This window comes from Mustela nivalis (assembly GCF_964662115.1).
Source record: "Mustela nivalis genome assembly, chromosome: 8".
Lineage (NCBI taxonomy): Eukaryota > Metazoa > Chordata > Mammalia > Carnivora > Mustelidae > Mustela > Mustela nivalis.
In genome coordinates this window covers 138,789,690-138,811,985 of record NC_139027.1, presented here as the reverse complement: position 1 = coordinate 138,811,985, position 22,296 = coordinate 138,789,690, and the positions used below count along the sequence as shown (strand labels likewise).

The 22,296-nt window shown below is 55.6% G+C and overlaps 1 protein-coding gene across 4 annotated transcripts in view; it reads left to right on the top strand.

Moving 5' to 3' along the window:
- The window catches only part of PMEPA1 (prostate transmembrane protein, androgen induced 1), a 54,962-nt gene extending 40,607 nt beyond the window's left edge, over positions 1-14,355 (top strand). The window contains exons 1-4 of one of the 4 annotated variants that reach the window (XM_082742956.1): positions 3,847-4,134; positions 4,704-4,858; positions 9,713-9,766; positions 10,228-14,355. In XM_082742956.1, coding sequence (XP_082599082.1) covers positions 4,050-4,134; positions 4,704-4,858; positions 9,713-9,766; positions 10,228-10,776 — 843 coding nt within the window. In that variant the 5' untranslated portion in view covers positions 3,847-4,049 and the 3' untranslated portion in view covers positions 10,777-14,355. Of the gene's footprint in view, positions 1-3,846; positions 4,135-4,703; positions 4,859-9,712; positions 9,767-10,227 lie in introns of those variants that run through there. The other 3 variants (XM_082742957.1, XM_082742955.1, XM_082742954.1) reach the window with 3 other exon arrangements.
- Positions 14,356-22,296: the final 7,941 nt, after the last annotated feature.

Sequence of the window (22,296 nt, the reverse complement as noted above, 5' to 3'; positions counted from 1 at the left end):
GGCGGCCAGGCCCTTGGAGCAGGAGCAGGGCAGGTGCTCCTGAGCCCCTTGTGGCCTAGTGTCTGGCTGTCCCCTGGGGTGACCATATTGGACTGACCTCGCTTCCAACCCCCACCCTGCGGCAGAGGCCAGTCGGGCGCACCTGGCCGGGCAGTCGGCCGGGCAAACCTCAGCATCTCTAGCGCATCGGCCTGTTTGAGGGGTGTCAGCGGTTGTGACATGGGGACAGGGGAGCCCGCTGTGTCCTGTCCCTTCGGAGCTCTTAAGTTGACTGCATCTCCCCGATGGCGGGTCGTCCCTGGGGCTCTCGGAGGTCCGCATGTCCAGGATCACTCGGGGAGCCGGCAGGTGCTCGGGGTGTGCGGAGGGGAAACTGAGGAATGCTTTGGGAGAGCTGCAGGAATTTAGTAGAATGAGACGGCCACGGAGGCTCGGGGTTGAAGGCCCATCTCGGCTCTCCTAGGTCTGGGCATCCGTCTGCCCTGCGTCTCCATCTACTCGTCCATGTGGGGAGGCGGGTCCATGCGGCCGTCTTCACCATTGGGATCATAGTAAGGTTCCAGGGACTGTGCTGAGGTGGGGCTCTTGACCAGCCCGTTCGCCCCCTCTTGCTCCGTCCTCCTCTGTCTGTGACCTGGCTTTGGGCGTGACTCCTGCGGTTACAAGAGACTCGAAAGCCAGGGAGGGGGGCGGGCAGTGGGAGGAGCCACCCCTCTGAGCTGGGCGCTGGGCCTCTGGTCTGTGTGCAGGTAGAGGGGACGTCTGTCAGACTGAAGGAGCTGAGGCGGCGTCAGCGTGGCCCCCTGTCTGCCCTTAGCAGTCGAGTCCCTTGGGCTCCTGAGTGGCTGGAAATCCCCAGGCCACTGCCCTGCAGGCTTCAGCCTGCCTAGGGCTTTCAAACTCTCCTAAAAAAGAAAATAAAACAAAACAAAACTCCTAAATGTGTTGCCAGTTAACGGTTAAAAAAGAAAAGAAAACAAAACAAAACTCCTGAATGTGTTGCCAGTTAACGGCCCGGCCCGGGAGCTTCATAGACGGTTCCTGGTTCTGGAGATATCCGGAGGTGTGGCTGCAGGCAGCCGGCTTGCCTGCGGCACCGACCTGTTCCGTGCCTGGGGTTTCCACGAGTCGCGCCTGCCTAGGGAGAGGAGGCGGAGGCTTGGTTCGGGGTGCCCGCCTGGACGGGGGACAGGTGCAGGAGCCTGAGCTGCCCAGCGGGGCCCGGCAGACAGCACAAGCCGGTAGAAAGGAGGCAGCCGCCACCCGCAGCTCTGTTCCTTGGTGGGGGGATGATGGCGGGGTGGGGGCGCCCATGGCCCGCAGTGGGCCTCCTCTCCAACAGGTGCTTTCCTGGCGCCTTTGCTAGAGAAGCGGGTTCTGTCCCCCCAAAGGTGGTGTCTCCTGGAAGAAGCCCCCTGAGGGGAAGTGCACGGAGGTGCTGTCAGCGGGACCAGATCCCCTCACCCCGCGGCCAGGGCCAACACAGCCAGCCCAGAGGTGTGCCCTGCCTTACGGGTTGTGTGAACCAGCTGCTGGCTGGGGGCCTCTTCTGGACCCTTCCGTGCCCCCTACCCACTCATGCCGCTGGGCCTGGGGGTGGGCTGGGCCTGGAAGATCCGGCCCAGCCCCGCTTAGCGCTCTCTGTGTGGGCTTATAGGTTTGGGCTTCCCTTGTCTTGCTGTCCAGGGATGATAGGAGCCCCCCATTAATCACAGTCACGGAGGGAGTGCTGAGTGCCAAGCATCTCATCTACACACAGCCACTCGGGGCCCGTAGCCTCCTTTGACCTGGGGAAGCTGGGATGGGCTGGGTGGTGAGGTCCAGGCTGACGCCCGGTGGGCCCAGGACGCTTGATGCAGCTGGGGCAGGGCTTAGGGGCCCTCGGGGTCCCCCTCCTCTTCCGGGCCTACACCCAGGCCTTCGGCTTCCAGAATGTAGCCTAGAAATCAGTCATGGCTTCTCTTTTTCTGAGTTTTCCTGCCCTTCAGCCTTGTGCGTTTCCGGGGGTTTGTGGCCCAGGGCCCGGCGTCGTCACATTCGTGTTTTTAGGAGTGTTGTGCTCCTTTCTGGGGGTGATTCTCTCCCAGGAATGTGTTCTCCTGCCCTTTTTGGCCTGGGCTGGTGGGGTCAGGAGAGCTGTGGAGGGCTTGTCCACCCCCACGGGCATGCCCGGGCCTCACCCGCTGCCCCTTTGCCATCCGGCTGCCTCAGCTGTCTCTCCATGGGAAGGGCCGGGGCCTGGGTAACGTTAGGACAAAGACACCTCCCTTGTCCAGGCTGGTGTGGACAGGTCCTTGGAGACAGCAGGGGGAGGGGGCAGAGGGGAACCCACCACCCTGATCCTGGCCGGGGTGAAGAGTGCATGGGGCTGAGGGAGGGGCCTCGTCGGCCCCTCTGAGGAGGGAGGGCGTGGGGGTTGCACAAAGCAGGCCTGTGTGTCCCCTGAATGGACAGCTTTATCCAGGGCCCTAACAGACAGGGCCCTGCCCTAGGGAGCCAGACCAGACTGCCCAGGCGCCGGACCAGCCTGTCTGGGGAGGCAGGGGGTGGGGCCGCTGTTGCTGGGTCCAAGGGCCTACCCGCCCTCCTGCAGGAAACTGAGGGTGTCCCTCCAGTGGTTCCATCCAGGCCTGCCCGATCTGCTCCCGGGCAGGGCCTCAGCCTTCTCAGCTCCCAGGATCTGTCTCCCCAGAGTCCCTGGCCAGGTCGCCCTCCCTCCGGGGCTCTCCAGGGCAAGAGGGGACGAGGTCCCACCTGGGAACCAGAGACAAGGCCCAGGCTCCAGGTCGAATTCCTGGGCGCACAGAGGTCGTCCAGTGGACGGTTGCGTGGGAGGAGCCAGCAGCTTAGGACCCTTGGGCTGAGAGTCTGTCACTGGATCTCTGGACCCTGCTGTCCTTGCCTATGAGATAGGATGATGGAAATCGCAGCCCTGGACAGGGATTCTCAACGCTGCAGTGTGGACCCGTCGTTCTTCGTCATGAGGTACCCTGGGCACTGCAGGAGGTCCTGGCCACCAGATGCCCGGAGCGCCCGGTGTGACAGTCGCCAGTGTGCCCAGAAATTGCCACGTGTTCCCTGGTGGGCAGACTCACGCAGCTCGATGATAGCAGGGGTCTGAGCAGTGGACAGGCAAACACCGGTGCAGCTGGGCCAACACAGAATGTGGCTTGAGAAGGTGGTGCCCTGGGGACCTTCGTGGGAGGAAGGGGGTGGCCAGGGCTTTGGAAAGGATGTTGGGGTGGGGGCTTCTGTGTGGAGAAGCTTCCACTGTTTTGAGAACAGTAACGTTCCCACATAGGACGCATTGCTTCTCCGGCCGGAAGCCGCAGGGAAACTGAAGCAGGAGGGTCTGGCCCTCGCAGGGCTGGAGTTTGGGTAGGTCCAGCAGAGCGGCCAGAGCCCTTGACACAGCTGTACCTCATGCTGCCTGTTGCTTTCCACTCCTGCACCCGCCACTAGCCCGACTCCCCCACCCCCCTGCTGCCTGCCCCCACTCCTCCCTCCACCCCCCCCACCCGCCCCTGCTCCCCCCCCCACCCGCCCCTGCTCCCCCTCCCCCACCCGCCTCAACCCCCCAGCTGCAGTTCGTCTGTCTTGGAGGAGGAAGAGCTGAGTCAGTGGCCCTGAGCTTGAACCTATGCCCTGGGGAGCCGTCAGCTAATTGCTTGTTAGCCGTGGGTGTGGGGGGATTGTGCCCCGGTGGGCAGCCGTGGCCTGGGGGAGGCTGGCGGGGCTCGGTCCCGGCACTGCTGGCTGCTGCCCTGTGTGTCGTGTCACCACCCAGATCCGCGGCGGGACCGGGTGATTGGCGTCGCGCCCGCTGCTGGGGGGCTCTGCTGGCACCGACCGTGGCCAGCTGCTGAGCCGCCTCAACATGGACCCGCACGAGTCAGCAGAAACCGCCCCGGCTCTGGCAGGATCAAAATAACCTTCTTCCTTTTCCAGCACTTGAGGGTTTTTCCGCCTTCGAGGGGAAAAACAAAACAACACCAAAAAAAAGGGCGGGGGGAGAAAGAAAAGAGAAAAAGAAAGGAGAATGGCAGCATATGCAGCCCCAGGACGTAGTTTTTCTGAAGCGTCTCTCTGGAGAGCTGGGGGGCTGGGGGCGTCTGCACACGGTCCTGTCCTGTTGTGAGTGTGGGGTGTGTGTGATAAATGTGTATGTGTGTGGGTGTGTGTGGGGTGTGTGGGGGTGGGTTATCTGTTTATATGTATTTTGGGGAAGGTGTGTGTGAGTGTTGGGGTGTGGGGGTGTGTGTGTGAGTGTTGGGGTGTGTGTGTGAGTGCTGGGGTGTGCATGTGTTGGGGTGTGTGTATGTGATTTGGTGTGTATGTTTGAAGCTGTGTATGAGATAGTGTTCAGGTGTGTGAGTGTTGGGGTGTGTGTGTGTGTTGGGGGTGTGTGTTGGTGTGTGTTTGTGGTTCAGTGTCCATGTGTGTTGGGGTGTCCTTGTGTCCGTTTGTGAGTGTGAGGGTGTGTGTGTGTGTGTGTGTGTGTGTCCATGTGTGGGTGTTAGGTGGGTGTTGGGGTGTGTATGTGATTCGATATGTGCATGTCCGTGTGTGAGTGTTGGGGTGTACGTGTGTCCGTGTGGGTGTTGGGAGTGTTGGGGGGATGAGTGAACGTTCTGAAGGGCTGGGCCCTGCGCCGGTGGCCGCATCGGGGTCCCCCGAGGCTCACGTGTCCCCCCGTCTTGCAGCAGAGCTGGAGTTCGTGGAGATCACCATCATCGTGGTGGTGGTGATGGTGATGGTCGTGGTGATCACATGCTTGCTGAGCCACTACAAGCTGTCTGCGCGCTCCTTCATCGGCCGCCACAGCCAGGGCCGGAGAAGAGAAGATGCCCTCTCGTCGGTAAGTGCCCGGCCCCTCCCGTCCGCACCCTGAGCTCCCAGGGCCAGCGGGATGCCCCTCAGGGCAGTGCCCCGGGATCCTGGGTCCCGGGTCGGGGTGCTCGCGGGAACAGCAGAACGGCCGTCGGCGGCTGCAGGGGAAGCTGCTGGGCAGATGATGGACGAGGCCGTTCGGGGTCCGGGCGCTGTGGGACGTCAGCCCACAGCCCTGCAGCCTCGGCCCTTCCCTTCCACACCCTGCAGGCATCTGGGCGGGGGGCTCACGGTGTTTCGATGCAACCTTCCCTTCCCTCCTAGCTCCACTGGGCCTGGCCGTGTGCCCTCGGACCAGTCCCCAGTCCGTGAAGTGGGGCATCCGTTGCCATTCACTGTGAAAGAGACGGACGACTCTGTCACTCGCTGGGGGACTCGGGGCTTAACACGGAGTCAGCGACCGGGCACTGCTGGCCGCGGGCAGGCACTTCCCTTCACTCAGTCACTTGGCCGTCTGTCCAGCACCTGCCCGTCCATTCGTGTATCACCGGACAGATGCTTACAGAGCAGAGGTCCTAGAAGTCTCGCAGATGCTGGCAGGAAAGGCTGTGACCAAGCCACCTAGGGCCGGATCCAGACAGACAGAAGCAGACAATATCGAGGGTTCTGAAGGGAACCAAAGTGACTGTCCCCAAGAAGGCCAGAGCGCGTGTTTGGCCAGGATGAGCCCCTCAGGCCGAGCTCTGAAGGAGGAAGTGATGGTGGTTGGGTGCAGGCAGGGGAGGACAGGCGCTGTGCTGGAAAGGGGACCTTTCAACGTAATCCTGCATTTTGACGTGTTACCAGAATTTCGAGCTTCATTGGGCATCCTGGAAGCCCCAGAGTTATCACCTCGAGAGCACAAAGTAGAGGCCCGGCCGGGTGGGAACTTGGCTTTCTGCCGCTGGGAGTGCCGGGGCCCCTCACACCCTGTGCCCTTGGGGCTGACCTGTGCCCCACCTCCCCCCATCATTCAGCAGGTGGACCGGTGCAGGTGCAGAGTTGACCCCCAAGGGCTTTCTGCCCCCACACGGGCGATGCGTGATTTCCCCAGCTGGCAGCAGTGGGCTGTCGGAAGGGCAGGCTGGGATTTGCAGGGAGAAGAAGGTGGCCCATGGGGGGCCTGGGGCTGTGGGCCTGACCCCATCTCCCAGCCTGTGGGGACAGCGACAGAGCAGGGAGGTGGCACTGGGCGTGGCTTCCAGGGTCTGGAGAGCACCTGGGCTGGGTGGCGGGGCTCAGAGTCTGGGCCTGAGCCGGGACCTCAGCAGGCTCGGCATCTCTGCCTGCAGCAGGCCGCGGCTGTGGTGCATCAGGCCCGGAGCTTCTGCTTGTCCCCCTCTCCCCGATGGGGACATGGCGGGCACTTGGTGCTGCTTCTCTGAAGGAATCTGTCACTCCCAAGGCCAGGGCTCACCTGTGTTTGTTGGCGGTGGCTGTTGCCCGAGTGACGGCACCACCTGCTGTTCCCGCACGCACCCGGGGCCTCCCGGCTCCCAGCAGCCCGGAAACCCCACCCTGTGGCAGGGAGACCGGGGCCCGGACAGGTGGGCGCGTCTGCCCGAAGCCCGGCAGCTTGTGAGCAGCAGCGTGCACAGCCTGGGCCGCTCCGTTCTGCCTCAGATGCTAGTGCAAGGGGGATATTGGGAGCCAAGGAGAAGATCTCGCTGGGTGGCTCACACCCAGGGTGGGCCTCCTGTGCCCCACCCCGAGCCTCAGCCCATCAGACGGGTGGACTTAGACTTTCTGCGGCCTCCCCCAGGTGTGTGGTCACAGGGAGGACAGTGCTCGCCCGGAGGGCTGGGGGGATGGCACAAGTTCCAGTGCGAGGGATCCTGCCTGCCGCCGGGCCGGGGAGACAGTCTTGGGGGCGGCACCTGCTGCCCAGATGGGGGTTCCGGTTCCAGCCCTGGTTCCCGGACACCTGGAGCCAAAGGAGAGTCCCCTCCCCCACCTACCCAGCCACCTGCAGGGGCCCGTGGGGATGCCCGGCTGGGTAAACACGGAGCCTCGTTAGGCCTGAAGTAAGTGTGGCAGCTCCCTTGGGGACCTCCTGCCAGACAGAGTGCATCAGAGGAGTCTCAGGGCCCTGTGGCCTCCCACAGAGACCCAGACCTGGGGCCCTCCTGTCCCCGGCATAACTGTCCTGCTTCGGTTCCTTTTCAGGGTGTCCCCATTTTTTCATCTGTCAGAGACTGAGGCTCGGGTGCAGGTGCGCCACCGGGCCTAGAATGTCACTCCCCCACCCGATGCTGTGCCGGGGGAGGCCACACTCGACTGTGTAACGGTGATCTTGCCACCACGGTGGCGCAGAAGCTGGGCCCAAAGGCTTGTCCTGGGGTTGGTGGGGAGGGGAATGCCCCGTTCCACCTGGACACAAGGAAGCAGGTACCCAGGTGCCACCAAGCCCCACCCAGGAAGTATCTGAGCTGCTCCGGGGTCCCTGAGCTTTGCTTTCAAACATGAAAGGTGATTTCCTCACCTTCGCAGCTTTAATTATTCCCCCAAAGCTTATGCATCTTGAGCAGCAATGACCGCTTCACCAGTAGCGCTCTGGGAAGACAGTTCGTGTGTGGGGCCTGCTCAGCGTGGGGCAGGGATGGATTCGGACTGGAGGCTGAGTCAGGGCCTTGGATGGGGTAACCCTCTGTTCTCTTTGTCCCCAAATAGCCCTGGCATGGGACTCCCACTTCCCACATGGCTTCTGTGCACACAAGGCTTCTAAATCGGGTCGCGGGCAGCCAGCTGGACATTGGATTACTATACAGCGGGCCAGGCCCATGCAGGAGCTGAGACACCATGAGAGTCTGGGAGGCAGGGCGGCAGTGGGTGGTTCCTGGAGGGCTCCCTGGAGGAGGAAGTGTGACGAGGCTGGTGGATGGTTCGGGGCTCTACAGTGGGGCTCCTTGGGCCTCCATTGGTGTTTTCTTAAGCCTCCTGTGTGCCAGGTAGATAGCTGCTCTGTTAGGGCTGGGAGTGGGGGCTGTGGTGGGAAGGGGTTCTTGGCCACATCACGCAGACCCTGGGACAGAGGGACTCGTGGGCAGGAGTGTATCTGGGTCACAGTCCGTCCAAGCTGGCCTTGGCTGCATGCGTCCCACCCCAGGGCTCCTGACCCTGCTGAGGAGCAGGCGGATGGCCCCATCTGCTTCCTGGTCCACACATGGACTGTGCCAGTGGCCCGACTGGGGGCTACGGAGCCTGCCAGGACCGGCCTGAGCCCGAGTGGGTCAGGAGGCAGGCAGGTGAGGGTTTGAATCCCAGCACTGCCTCTTACTGGCTGGGCCCATTCAGCTCTCAGCCAACCGACCTCAGCCTGCCTTGGGGGTTTCTTGGGAGAAATGAGATGGTGCTTTAAAGAGTGCTTAGTGCAGTGTCCGGCACCAGGGCAGCGATTGAAACATTACTAATACTGGTAATGAAGGGCCTTCGATGAGCACCTGAGCAGCGAGGTTGCATGTCTGCTTGCTACGTCCTAGCACTGGAACGGACTAGACTCCTGTGAGTCTTCATGGGGTTAAGTGCATGCTTTACTGGCAGGACAGCACTGAGAGCCCCAGAGCCCCCCAGTGGCCATTTAGGTAACTGCCGTTCTCTGGGCAACCCGTGCGCCCCACACACCCCTCATTCACCTTTGGGCCCCACACTGTAGGTGAGAATGTCTTACCTGGGAACTCTCAAGAAAACAGGCCCCCAAGGAAATTTTTAGGGTGATACGTTATTTTGATTAGAGCGATGGATCTCTGGTGTAGACCCATGCCAAAACTTAACCAAATTGCGTACTTAGAGGACGTACAGTTTATTGTATCTGTTAACATCTGTGGAAAGCTGTGAAATTTAAAGAAGACATCCCCCCACCCCCCTGGGACCAGGGCGATCGGTCACCACATAACTGTCTGGGCTTCCCTGTCAGACAAACTAATCCTGGCTTGGGGGTCCTTCTTCCCTGACCCTTGGGGCTCTCCCCAAGGCCTGAAATCCACGTGGTGTGCCAGCATGTCCCCCACCCCAAGCCCGTGTAGCAAGCTTCACGAGGCCTGGCGCAGCGGTCCTGACGCATTCCATCTTGGCTGATGGATGGAGTCATTTGGGGGCAGAGCAGGCACGTGAGGGCACTTGGCTTGTCTCATTAACCAGCTTTGTCCATATTTCTTCACCTGTGAACAGGACTCCTGATACACAGGTGGGGACTGAAAAGAGAGAAATAAATACAGAGACAAGTTGATTACAGATAGGAGAGCTGCTGGGAAGGAAGTTAGCCCACGGCAGGGTTGTTATTGGGGGAGGGCGCTTTAAACAGTGGTGTCAGGGGGCGTGCATAGCAGGGAGCTGGAGAGCATGTCCGCATGGCCCCCAGCACTTCCATAAACTCACAGAGTGCCACATGCACTCCAGGCATATTCTACCTTGAGAAAGTTCTGGAAGTTAAGTAACTTGCCAGGGTCGCACCGTGAGCCCGTGGGCCAGGTTACAGGAGGGCTAGATCACGCCAGGCTTCCTCATCAGCCACTTCACGAGCTCATGTGGACCCACTCGAAGGTGCAGGGGGAGCTCCTGGAGGGTTTTGAGGAGGGACCCACAAATCAAACGTCTGTTCTGGAAAGTGTGGGTGGGGGGCTGAATTTTCAGGGGACAGTGTGGAGAACAGTGCGGCCGTTGTGGTCCTGTCTGAGACATGGTGGGGGACCAGGCCAGGGTGGACGGTTGGACAGGTGGGGATGGAAAGTAGTGGTTGGCTGCCAGCTCTGATGGCGAACAGAAGACCTCAGGGTCAAAGCCAGTTTACCCTTTGGCGCCTTCCTCTGTTCCTCCCACTAACCCTGCTCCTCTCCTCTCCACACAGGAAGGATGCCTCTGGCCCTCAGAGAGCACAGTGTCCGGCAACGGAATCCCAGAGGTGAGACCCTGCGCCGCCTCCGGTCCCCTCCCTGCTGTAGTGTAGGTGCTGTAGTGGATGCCTGAGGCCATCTGCCCCCGGGGTCCCCTTTCCAAGCCAGAGGTGCCTCCTGTGGCTGCTGGGCTCACACCTGTGCCCTTCTCTGAAGAACTGTCCTTGGCTGCTGGGATCCTTTGCAGGAGGATGTTACCTGCGCCCTGCCCCCAGGGAGCGGCCCGGGGTGTCTGCAACGCGGAGGGCAAAAGTTGCCCCAGTTTCAGCTCAGCGGTGGTGTTCCTAGCCGGGGCTCCCTAGCGGCAAGCCAGGGCTGGACTCCCCGCTTGGCGGAGCCCACTGCTGCCGATTCTCCCTCCCGCAGAGAGCAGAGAGTCCGGTGGCCCGAAACCCCACCTCTACCCCCACCCCACCCCCGCCTCGGGTCCTGCTTCTGAGGGGCCCTCACTCTGCTCTGCCCCCTCCAGCCGCAGGTCTATGCCCCTCCAAGGCCCACTGACCGTCTGGCCGTGCCCCCCTTCACCCAGCGGGACCGCTTCCACCGCTTCCAGCCCACGTACCCCTACCTGCAGCACGAGATCGACCTGCCACCCACCATCTCTCTGTCGGATGGGGAGGAGCCCCCGCCCTACCAGGGCCCCTGCACCCTCCAGTTGCGGGACCCCGAGCAGCAGCTGGAGCTAAACCGGGAGTCGGTGCGCGCACCCCCGAACAGAACCATCTTCGACAGCGACCTGATGGACAGTGCCATGTTGGGCGGCCCCTGCCCCCCCAGCAGTAACTCGGGCATCAGCGCCACATGCTATGGGGGCGGCGGGCGCATGGAGGGGCCACCCCCCACCTACAGCGAGGTCATCGGGCATTACCCTGGGTCTCCCGCCTTCCAGCACCAGCAGAGCAGTGGGTCGCCCTCCTTGCTGGAGGGAACGCGGCTGCACCACGCGCACATCGCTTCCCTGGAGAGCACAGCTGCCTGGAGCCAAGAGAAGGAGAAACAGAAAGGGCACCCTCTCTAGGAGTCCCGGGGGGCCGGGGCAGCAAGGAGGTAAAAGGCGAAACACTCCGCACCTCTTAGACGAGAAGACAGAGGAGGACTGGGCGGCACCACAACGTTCGGCGCGTCACCATCCTCCCCCCCCTCTCTGTGTATAAATATTTACCTGTTCTGTCTGGTCTGAATGCACAAGCTAAGAAAGCTTGCAAAAAACCCACGTTTCTTCGTTGAGCTGTGTCTTGAAGGCAAAAGAGAAAAAAAAAAACCCCACAAAATCTACCCTAGTCTTTTATGTTTCTAGTTGAGCTGCGTGCGTGAATGCTTCTTTTCTTTTGTTTATGATGATTTCACTTAACTTTAAAGACATATTTGCACAAAACCTTTGTTTAAAGATCTGCAATATTATATATATAAATATATATAAAATAAAAGAAACTGTATTGTGAGGGCAGGAGTATTTTTGTATTAGAAGAGGCCTATTAAAAAAAAAAGTTGTTTTCTGAACTAGAAGAGAAAAAAAATGGCAATTTTGGAGTGCCAACTCAGAAAGCGTGTATTACCTTGTAAAGAAAAAAAAAGTACAAAGCAGGGGTTTAGAGTTATTTATATAAATGTTGAGCTTTTGCACTATTTTTTAATATAAATATGTCAGTGCTTGTTTGATGGAAACTTCTATCATGTCTGTCGAGACTTTTAAGGGAGAAATGTCAAAATTTCACAGTCTACGTCAGGCAGAGGGCGGGCTCTACACGGAGTTTGGAGAAGCTTCCAGAGGGGGCCGCTTTCCTGTGACGTGGAAGCTTCTGGCTAGCGATAGGTTATTACCTCGTTATACATTCCCCCATCGGAGGAGACCTGATGTCTTCCTCCGGTCCAGAACAGCCTTCGGATGGCAGATGAGATAGGGAAGTTACTCTTCGGCACCAAATTCCAGGTGGTGGCTTTGCATTTCCTGAGATGAAAATAAACTTACTGAAGAATTTAGTTTTTCTTCCTGTTTCTTTAAGCATGAAGCCCCCACCTCCACCCCACCCCGGGAAGGGGCTAAGGTGCCCCTCTCCAGCTCCAAGAGGGGCTCAGGTGGCTGCTTTGCGTGGAGTTCTTTGGGGTGATCGGGTTGGCTCCAGGATTTTTCTGCTGAGGTCGGTGGAGCGCCCCCCGCGCCTGGCTCATCAGAAAGGCCCAAAGTATTAGGAACTTGACCTCATCCCTGTCTTTCTTTTTACGTAGCCATTCTCACTCAACGGCCACCAAACGGAACACCAGAGGTGAGAAAGCAACATGCCCGGATTTCTCCCGGGACATGAAAAAGGGTTAACACAAAGGAAACAGTCAAACCTGTGCTTTATGTTTTCAAAGCAGATTTCTTGACCTTCTGCTCTCCTGCATTTTCATCCCCTCTCCCCGTGGAAACAATCACGTTTGCTGTGTTTATCTATCTGTGTTTTCATAGCCTCTCTAGCAGATACCAGGATTTTACTGAGTAGATTTCGGTGTGGCAGGACCCCTTGGTGACGGTGTGCTGGTGAGGACGCGTGAGTCGGCACACGTGTGTGTGCGGTGGTGACAGGCGGGACGGTGGATTGGGGGTTTGGGGCTTGGGATCTACCAGGGACAGTGGCTGGAGCTTCAGCCCCTTCCTCGCACTGAGGACTTGTTCACAGTCCATGGGGTGACCCTCCCCTAAAATGGAAGAGCAGCGCCCCGTCCAACCCCTTTCGAAAGACAGCACAGAGCTAGCTGTCTTCATTTTGGCAGACTGCTAACTAGCGGACTAACATCAGAGGAGGCTTAAGGGCAATAACTCTTGTTTTTAAGCAACTTTTTTATGACTTAAAAACCCTGAGAACCGTTTTTGAAGTTCTGACCCTTTGAACTCTATTTATATATACATTTTCAGAAACATGGTGACCAGCAGATAAACACGGAGAGTCTGAGCGTCTGTTGACCAGCTTGGCAGAAAGTTCTTATACTTTGACAATGAAACCTGCCTCTCCGTGGGGGTCTTCAGCCTAAACTTGGCTTCTCAAAGGGGATTGTTTTCAGAAGTCGTGCAGAGAAATCGGTATAATTTGTCCTAAAAGGTACAGGGACACATTTATAGAAAAACTTTTTAAAAACTGTATCTTTCCTTTATGTGAAGAGTCTGCCTAGTGCCTTAATGAGGAAGCAGGGCTCTCTTGCCACCAGTTGGGGGCATCCCTGGGCAATGACCCGATCACCCAGGGACTGGCCTTCCCACTCGAGGTCAACAAAGGGTTGCTGCTGCTTCTCAAATGTCCCCGTTGTCCTCTTGTGTCCCGCCCCGCCTGCTCTCCACGGGGGATGTGCCTGGCTCCGTCGGGCCATCCTGTTCCTGCCCTCCACCCTCTCGTCCAATACTGTGTTTGACTCCCATGGGAGTTGTCAGCCCAGAAGTGGCTCTCGGTTGTGCGGGCAGCGGCAGCCCCAAGTGTTCCCGAGGTCCTCTTGAGCCAAACTCTGAATCCTGTCACTTGGAGGTGCGTTCGGAAGGAGGCGGGGGAGTGGCTTCCTGACCTCAGCTGGCTTGAGGGCAGAATACGCCCCTCCGAATGTACCCCAGGAATCAGGGCTTAATGCTGTGGCGCCCCTGGGCTCCAGGCCATGCAGATGCCAGTGGCAGGGGTTCATGGCAGAGCAGCTAGTCGAAGTCAGGGCGCATCCCAAGAAAACCAGTGGGGTGTGTTTCTGGAAACAACTGTTGGAGCTAAGCTCTCGGTTTCTCTGCTGGACCCCAGAGCTGCGGCTGCACTCATTCCTCTAGATGTCGCTTTGAGACCCCTGAGGAGAACTTTTTCCAGTAAAAAGTTTGGGGTCCTCGGCAGTAGCTGGTTGGAGGGGGACCAGGTTGGGCTTCCTCTACTCCTCGTTTCCCTGCTTGTCAATCATGTTTCCTCCCAAGGAAGAGCTTTTCCCCCGACAAAGGCCAGGTCTCCACAGACCCTGAGAGCCATCCCTGTCCCACCCCTGCCCTGAAGCCCAGTGTTCTTTGCAAAGAGCTAACCCCCCCCCCCACCCCCAAAGTCTAGCGAACACAAGGGCAGGGCGAGAACTGAGTCCATGCCCTGTCCTCGGCTCTGCGCATTGTATGTTTCACAAATTGCTTTCTACAGGCACACAAAGCTTCCAGATCCACAAAACATCCCAGTGAAAAGGAAAAATAAAAGTGTTTTTTGTTTTGTTTGTTTTGTCTTTTTGTTTTGTTTTGTTTTGTTTGTTTTTTCTGGAAACTGCTTCAAATCTTGCTGTATCTATAGAGCCCAGAAGGACATGTTCTCTCGTTTGCCTGCCTGATTCCATGGTGGTGTGCTGACAGCACGCTTTTACGTTGCGTTCTTGGCGTTGGAGCCGCTCTCCTTTGCAGCCCTGTTTCCCAAGTTCTGTTCAAGTTCAAATCATGTAAATTCTCCGTGGCACGCTGGGTGCTGCGCCCACGTTGCTGCTGCATAAGACTCTGTACTTGGATGCCAATCCACAGGCCTGATGAAATCGCTTGTTGTGTATCAATAATCATTAGTGGCAATGATGACATTCTGAAAAGCTGCAATACTTATACAATAAATTTTACAATTCTTTGGAATGAGGCTTTTTTACTTCTTTGGCCATCTTGACGTCCCCTGTCCCCCACCGCTCTCAGCAACGCTCCCGGGATCCATTTGGCGGGATGGAAGAAACCTGTTGAGTTGCTGGGGGCCTTGAGCGATTCCCTAGACCTTTGGCCCAGTTCAGGCAGCATCCGGGGAGCCCAGTGAAAACACTAGCTCAGGCAGGTGGTTCTAGTAAACGGGGTTAAAATCAACCCACCCCTTTTACTAATCAGGGTTAAGAGATCTTGCAAGACATTACCTACTTTTCCTCTCTCTTGGAAAAATCATTCTCTATAGCATGCCAAAAACTCTGATAAGTTCTGCAAGAAAGAAACTGCCCAAGGTGAGTCACTTACAGAAGTAAACATTGAAGCGTGAATTTGTATAAAGGGATACAGCAAGGGTGTGTTCCCAGGGGAAACGGGAATTGGGAAGAGGAAAAACGAAGCAGGATAGGGACGACTTTAGGCAAAGTCCTCACCTCAGCCAGCTCGCAAAGATCCCAAAGGGACCTGTGGGGACCTCTGGCGGGTAAGGTGCTTCTGGGTGAGAAGCAGACTCATGTTCCTGACTCGTGTGTGTCAGAATGTAGCAGCGGGGGAGCGTCACAAGCCCTAGGGGTGTTCCCAGAGGATGTTCCCAGGTACTGGCCCTTGGTAATGCCCGTGGATGCCGGGGCAGGGGGAAAGGAACCCAAAAGCGTCCCAGGGGATCTGAGTGGGCTACCCACAGTGCCCCCTACATTCCTACATTAACTCATATTTAGAACCATCTGACACCTGGTTAAGTTTTTTTTTTTTTTTTTTTTTTTTTTTTTTTTTTTTTTTAATCAGCCCAAACAGTTAATTCCCCAGGGATGCCCAGTGTTTGGCCTCATCCCCACAGTTCCGCAAGCTTCTGATGTACAGAGTCCTACAGTCAGGGCCTTGAGGCACACATCTATCTTACTTGTTCCCTCTCTCTGGTGGGGGAAAATCTCAGAGAGAGAGAGAGAAAGGAAGAGATAGAAAAGGAAAGGAAAGAAGAAAAGGAAAAAAAGTAAAATTGAAGAAAAACCCAGAGAACTCACTACTCTTCAGTACTGGCAGTGGGACACCGTGGTGTTGTTCCACAGCCCAAGTGCCTCTCCTTAGCGGTCACTGTCCTTGCTGGCCCTCAGTCACCTCATCTGTAGAAAGGGTTGATGGCAGCGCCTGTGAGGTAGTTGTGAAGGATGTCTTGGGTTGAAAAGGAGACCCTCCCCACACCTTCGACTTCAGCTCAAGCCGATAAAACTGAATGAGTCCGGAATAAAGGCAGAACTCAGAATGTCTAATATTTGTTGAGCACCTACTAGGTGCCCAGCACCATGTCAAGTTCTTGACTGAAGTCGCCCTTGCGTTTGAGGAGGTCCCGTCTCTCATTCATCTGATTTTTTATTTTTATTTTTTATTTTTTTTTTTTTAAGCACAGCATCACACTGGGCACTGCTCAAAGCTGTCAGCGCACAGAGCCTAACCTCTGACCCCAAGGAGCCCACCTTCTGGTTTTGGAGAGAGACTCGCAGACTGGCATCACAACACAATACCGCAAGGGCGGGAAACTGTGCTGTTAGGGTGGGGGGAGGCTGGATTTCCAGTCCAGAGATGTCAGGCAGAAAGGGAGGGGAGAGAGCCAACCAGGTGCCTGCGTGAGCAGAAGCCAGCAGGAGACTCAGCAGCGCCGCCGCACAGCCCCGCAGAGCCATGCCCTGGAATCCACTCTTTCTTCCTCTAATAAGTGAGCCAAGCCCAGCTGAGGCTGGCGTTAGCAGAAGAGGGAATCATTGACTCTTGCAACTGCTAAGCAACAGGTAGAGCAGGGCTGGACCACCTGCTGCCAGGTCCAGATGGGCCCACCATGACATCACGAAGATGTCTGCCTCGACCACCAAGCTGCTCTGCCCCTCACGGACCTCCCTTTCAAACAGAGTCTCCTCTCCCGACACCCACCGTCTCTCCAGCTTCCTTCTCTCTGCCCTCAACCAAGTAGGAAGAAATTAGCTCCCCGTCCTTCCAGCAAAAGTCCCAGAATTGAATTCCATTGGCCTGGCCTGGGTCACGTGCCTATCGGTGAGCCAATCCCTGAAGCCGCGGGGAAAGCCGGGCTCTGATTGGCCAGGTTTCAGTCACTTGCCCCTCCCTGCACTTGGAGGCGGGGCTAGCTCCCTGCAGTCCACCTGCACCGGGAAGGGAGAGCGGCGATTCGCTAAAGGAAAGTGAGGGGGACTCGCCAGAAGACGGGGTTCGGGCCTGGCAGCTGGAGGCAGCAGCTGCCATCACGCCGGCCCCGTGAAGGCGTGGGTACAGAAAGCAGGCGGCCCTCGCGGAGCCCAGCCGGGCCTCTGCAGCGTGCACAGCCTGCAGGCTCCCTTTGCACCGGGCTGGGAAGGCAGCCCTGACATTTTTGGCTACTTCAAGTCGGCTTTGAGTTGATATTTGTTGAAATTACTTGAGCATGGGTGTCTGGCTTCCTGTCTCCGCCGCAGGCATAGACGGAGCGTTCGCCGCGAGGAAGACTAGCGCCAACGGGGGAGACAGAACACACAGCGAGCCGTGCCAGCTCGGCGTCGCGTTTCCTGTAACACTTGGTGCAGTTGTACCGAAGTAAAAGAACGGCTTCTAAAAATAAAACAAAACATGATAAGCTCCGCAAATAATTTGGAACAAATGATGGATTTAAATGTGCGAATAGGTTTTTAAAATAAATATCCCTCCCGGGTGCGGGTGCGCGCGCCGGCGTGCGCCCGCTCGCACCGCCTCTCCCTCCCTGCCCTCGCCCCCGCTTCCCTCCCTCCCTTTCGGTCCCCACCTCGCCGGGACTGATAAGCCTGAAAGTGGAGGCCTGAAATCGTGATGTTCATCTTATTAAAAGGCTTTTATTGAACTCAAAATAATTAAATTTGTCTTTAAAAGCATCCAACTTAATTGAGCGAACAAGTTTTGAAATGAATTTTTTTTTTTAAATTCATCGTTAGACTCCTGCCTGCTCTTTACAGACTTGGGCAGGTGCGGAGAAAGGGGCAAAGCGTGGGGTCTGGGCTCGGTGGTCGTTTGATCTGGATTCAAATCCTCCCCAGTCACCTTTCCAGCCAGTTCACACCCCTCACCGCCCCGCACCGCCCCCACCCTGCCTCAGTTCCCAGGAGGAGTGAGGTGTGCAGAGAGCTGTAGCAAATGTCATCCAGGCCTCACTCGTCTCCCCTTATTTCTTTTCGTGTGTGTCCACGTGGGCTCAGCCTCTAGGTAAAAGAACTTGCATCCCACCACCTGAGGCTTCCTCTGTCTTCCAAAAGCTTCTCTGCCCATCCCGCAGCAGACCAGAAGTGCTGGGAATCGACGTCATTGCGAGAAGCCTGCCCGGGAGATGGAAGTAGGGGGATAAAAACCCCAGCTCCTTCCTCCTCCGGCAGTGGGGTGGGGCCTGGAAGATTCTCCACATGTTCCCAGTGTTTCCAACGATCTGGAGGCCCTGAGTACTAGCCCAGCAAGGTCATTTGCTTGATGACACACCCCTGGTGAGGTTCCATCTTTCCCTGGGCCTGCTTCCCACTGCCGTCCGGCAATTCCCGGTGTCACCTTCCAAGTAAACAAGGGCTTACACCCCAACCTCTGCCTTCTGGGGCACCCAGCCTCAGACCACAAACTGTCAAGTGGTGGCTAGCCAAGTGACGGGATCAGAGCACCTCGGAGAAAAAGGGCTCAAGGAGCAGAAGGTCCAGAGGGGCGTGTGTGTGTGTGTGTGTGTGTGTGTGTGTGTGTGGTGCACACGTGCGTCTGTGTTCAGGGCCTCGTGAAACTGTTTAGTTGTCTTTTTTTTAACCCAGTATATCCAAGATACGATTTCAACATGGAATCAATACAAAAATTGTTAATGAGAAAAAAAATCTTTAAGTGTTGGACTTTTCTTACAACTTGTGAGATTTCTGGACCTCTGAGTACTCAGCACAGCACTCTGCTCATAGGGGCCCTGGTGTGGACTGAGTGTTTGTGGCCCCTAAATCCATATCCTGAAGTCCTATCCCCCCAACACCATGGTCTGAGGAGGCGGAGCCTTCAATGGGATTGGGCCTTTGTAAGAATCACAGAGTTTTCTCAGCCTGCTCCCCTACCCAGTGGGAACACAACGAGAAGATGGCCACTGAGGAACTGGGAAGCAGGTCTCACCAGATATGGAGTCTGCTGGCACCTTGACCTTGGACTTCGCAGCCTCCAGGACAGTGTGTGTTGTTTAAACTCTCCCCACCCCCACTCCCATCTGTGCTGTTTGGTTATAGCCTGATGAAGGCAGACATACTCTGTCAAACCAAACCTTACAGAACAATTAAATATCAATTTTCCTTTTGCAGACAGGCTTGAAAAGTCATGCTCGGTGGCACAGAGGTGTTTAGCAGAGAAAGGATTGATTCTTCCCAGGGCGGTGCTATGACCACACACACCTGTTCACAGCGAGGGAAACATTTGCCAAGAGCTTGGATGCTAGAGCCCAACAGTCTGGGCTTGAACCCCATCCCTTCCGCTCCCTAGCTCCGTGATCTTGACCAGCCATCTTCCTGTGCCTCGGTTTTCTTGTCTGCAAAACACAGATTTAATATTACTTAGCAACATTATAGGTTGCTAGAAGGAGTCAGTGAAATCATGGAAACAGAGTCCATAGTAATTTCTAACTAAATACAGTTGAACCTTGGAAACACAGGGGTTGCAGCACCGAACATCCTGTGAGGTCCAAAATCCATGTGTAGCTGACTCCCTACAAATGTAACAAGTGACCAGAAGCCTTATTGATAACATAAATCGTCAGTTTACACATTTTGTATGTTCTGTGTATTACGTACTGTATTCTTGCAATAAAGTAAGCCAAAGAAAAGAAAATATTAAGAAAATCATAAGAGAAAATACATCTACAGTATCATACTGCATTTATCAAAAAAAATCCGTGTATAAGTACACCTGCACGGCTCAAAGCCAGTGTACTCAAGGGTTGGCATCAGTCCTTACTCAGCCCCCCAGCCTTTTAAGAAACATCATTGGGTCAAATTTTACAGCAGGATTTCCATTTAAAATGAAAAGAAGGTACCAACTGGCATGTAAAAGTGTTCTACTCTCAGCCCATCCCCTCCCCCACAGTCGGCAACAGCCCGCCCAGAACTCAGAGGAGCCGCAGCCCCCAGAAGAGCAGGAACCCTGGCAACTTAGGACGCGTCCCTGCACTTCCCCATCCTACCTTCTGGGCATAGAAGTCTTAGCACCCTAGGCCAAAGGATACTTCAAGAGGCTTTGAAAATGTTTGAGCTCCAAAATAGGGGATGGCGGGGGGCAAAACATTGCGAATTCAGAATCAACAAAGGCTTAATGAAACATTTAGGAAACCTAACATTATGTCACGTTCATGAATCGTTCCATTTAGTCGTTAAAATTTCATTACACTTCATTGTATTTGGAACGAGTTTATAGGTGAGATTTCTCATTTTGCCAGAATCCCCAAGAATACTGAGTGCTCCGTGAAGAGCTTGTGGTCAGTTGAAATGAATGAATTTCTTGGAGGCAAATAATTTTGGTGGGAACATCATCAAAACATCTTTTGATCATAAAAATAAAACTTAGGTGGAAATTCATTTCAAGCCATTCATTGGGATATGGGGAAGGGCTTTCTACAGGGTGTTAGTGGTGGGGAAGGAAGAGAAAAGAGCCTGGTGCTGGCCAACCTCCCCACCCCTTGCCCACTTCTGGCCCATAAAGAAAGCACCAAACATTATTTAGTGAAAGACCAGATGAAACGGGACTGCTTTGTCATGTCAGAGGGGGACAGCTGTGGATAATGCCGTGATGATGACCAGCTCCTGCTTACTGAGCACATACTACGTGCTCAGTGCTCTGGTAGGACCTAGGTGCATGATCTCATTTAACTTTTGCAGTCACCCCAGAAGTAGGTGCTGCTTTGATCTCCTTTTCCAAAGGGAGAACCTGAGGCTCAAAAAGACTAACGACTTGCTCCCAGGCCTGCAGCTAAAAAGTAGGGGTGCTAGACCAGAACCCCAGGTCCGTCCAGCTGCAGTGGACACAGATGACCAAGGGAAGCCCTCTGAGCTCTGCCTTAAAGGGCAGTGAACAGAGCCAAGGCAGGTCCTTGCGGGGGTTGGAGGGGCTGCCACAGCGGGTCCTGCTGCCTTTGACAAAGCAGCTTTCCCTGGTTTTTGTTCCTCGCCTGGTGTTGATAGCTCTCGAGACAGCGTTCACTCCTTCTCCTCGGGCCACCTCTCGTTCTCTGATCTTTGCCCCTGACCGAAGACACATTATTACCCACATTTGGTGCCTTCAGACCTTTCCACTCCCTCCCTCGAGGTGAATTCACAGAGAAAATGTGAATTTGGGTGGCGAGTTCTAATAGTTTCCAGAAAAACACAAACCATGAAAAAGGAATGTGCTTTCCAAGGCAAAAAGAGATCTGGGCTTGAGCAGGCAGTGGCCCCAACTTGGAACTACTGTGGACTTTGGGGTCTTTCCCCGGCAGAGTAGGGAGCCGCCTACTCTCTTCCTCTCCTGTTTTGCCTTCCACACTGGACAGGAGGCTCTGAGAATGTGGACACTGGTTTGCACTCAGCCTCAAAATTGCTAATCAACCGGCTCCCGTGAATTGACATTCTGGCATACTCATTCCTTGGGGGGAGCAACAGATACCCGACATGGAGAAAACAGATTCTCGAGAATCTTGAAACAGATTCTCAAAACAGAATCTCAAAACAGATTCTCGAAATTCTTGACAGCTTGGTATCCCCTGATACCTATGGTCTCCTATTCCAAAGTAATAAAACCCCCATTTTAGCTTAGTGCATTGTGGCCCAGGATAAGTACCATCTTTCCCCACCCTCTTTTCTGGCCATGGTACTACTGGGATGTCAGTAAAATGTGTGTGCAGTTGACAAGTGTCCTTAAAGGGGAGCTACCTGCCCTTCTCTTTCCTCCTTCCTGCGGGAAGGAAGGCAGATTGATGGCTGGAGCTTCAGCAGTCATCCTAGAACATAAGGCCAACCTGGAAATGAAGGCCACAAAGGAAAGAGCAACAAGATAGAAGGGGCCAGGGTCTCAACACCACATTGGGCCACACCAAACCTGGACAGCCTACCCCACTGTTATGGGTGAAAGAAAAAGGTATCTGCATTGTTTAAGCCACTGATATTTGGGCCAAAGGTAATCGTTATAGTCAAAATTATTTTCAAAATCTCTTAAATTAAGAAATGAAATAGAAGAGAATCCAAATCTTTAAAAGTGGGAATCCTGGGGTGCCTGGGTGGCTCAGTAGGCTAAAGCCTCTGCCTTTGGCTCAGGTCATGATCCCAGGGTCCTGGGACTGAGCACCGAGTCGGGCTCTCTGCTCAGCGGGGAGCCTGCTTCCTCCTCTCTCTCTCTCTCTCTGCCTACTTGCGATCTGTCTGTCAAATAAGTAAATGAAAATCTTTAAAATAAAATAAAATAAAAGTGGGAATCCCATTCGGCGCAGTGAGACCCTTCCAGCAGGAGTGTGGCTTCCATAAACTCCAGACCTGGGACGGAATGCTATGGAAGGCTTCAGGGTTTTGTTTGTCTCTAGCGTCTAAACTTATTTTGTACAGATGCACTGTGTCACATTTTCCAACGTTTGGCACTTTGATGAGCTCCGATTAAGGCAGGGTTTTTCGTGTTTATTATCTCTGTTTTATAGTTTAAGAAACCAGGGCGCCGAGAGATGGTGACACACAGCTGGGGAGGGGCAGGTCTGCAGCTGGGACCTGCCTGGAGAAGAAGGCGAGGCAGAACCCTGTCCAGGTCCCAGGGGCACTTGACCTTCCCAACCTAGTGGTTCCTGCCGCAGGCTCCGAAGCCAGGGTGCGAGCCCCGCGTGCCTTCCGGATGGGGGCGGGGAAGTGAGGATGGGGCCGC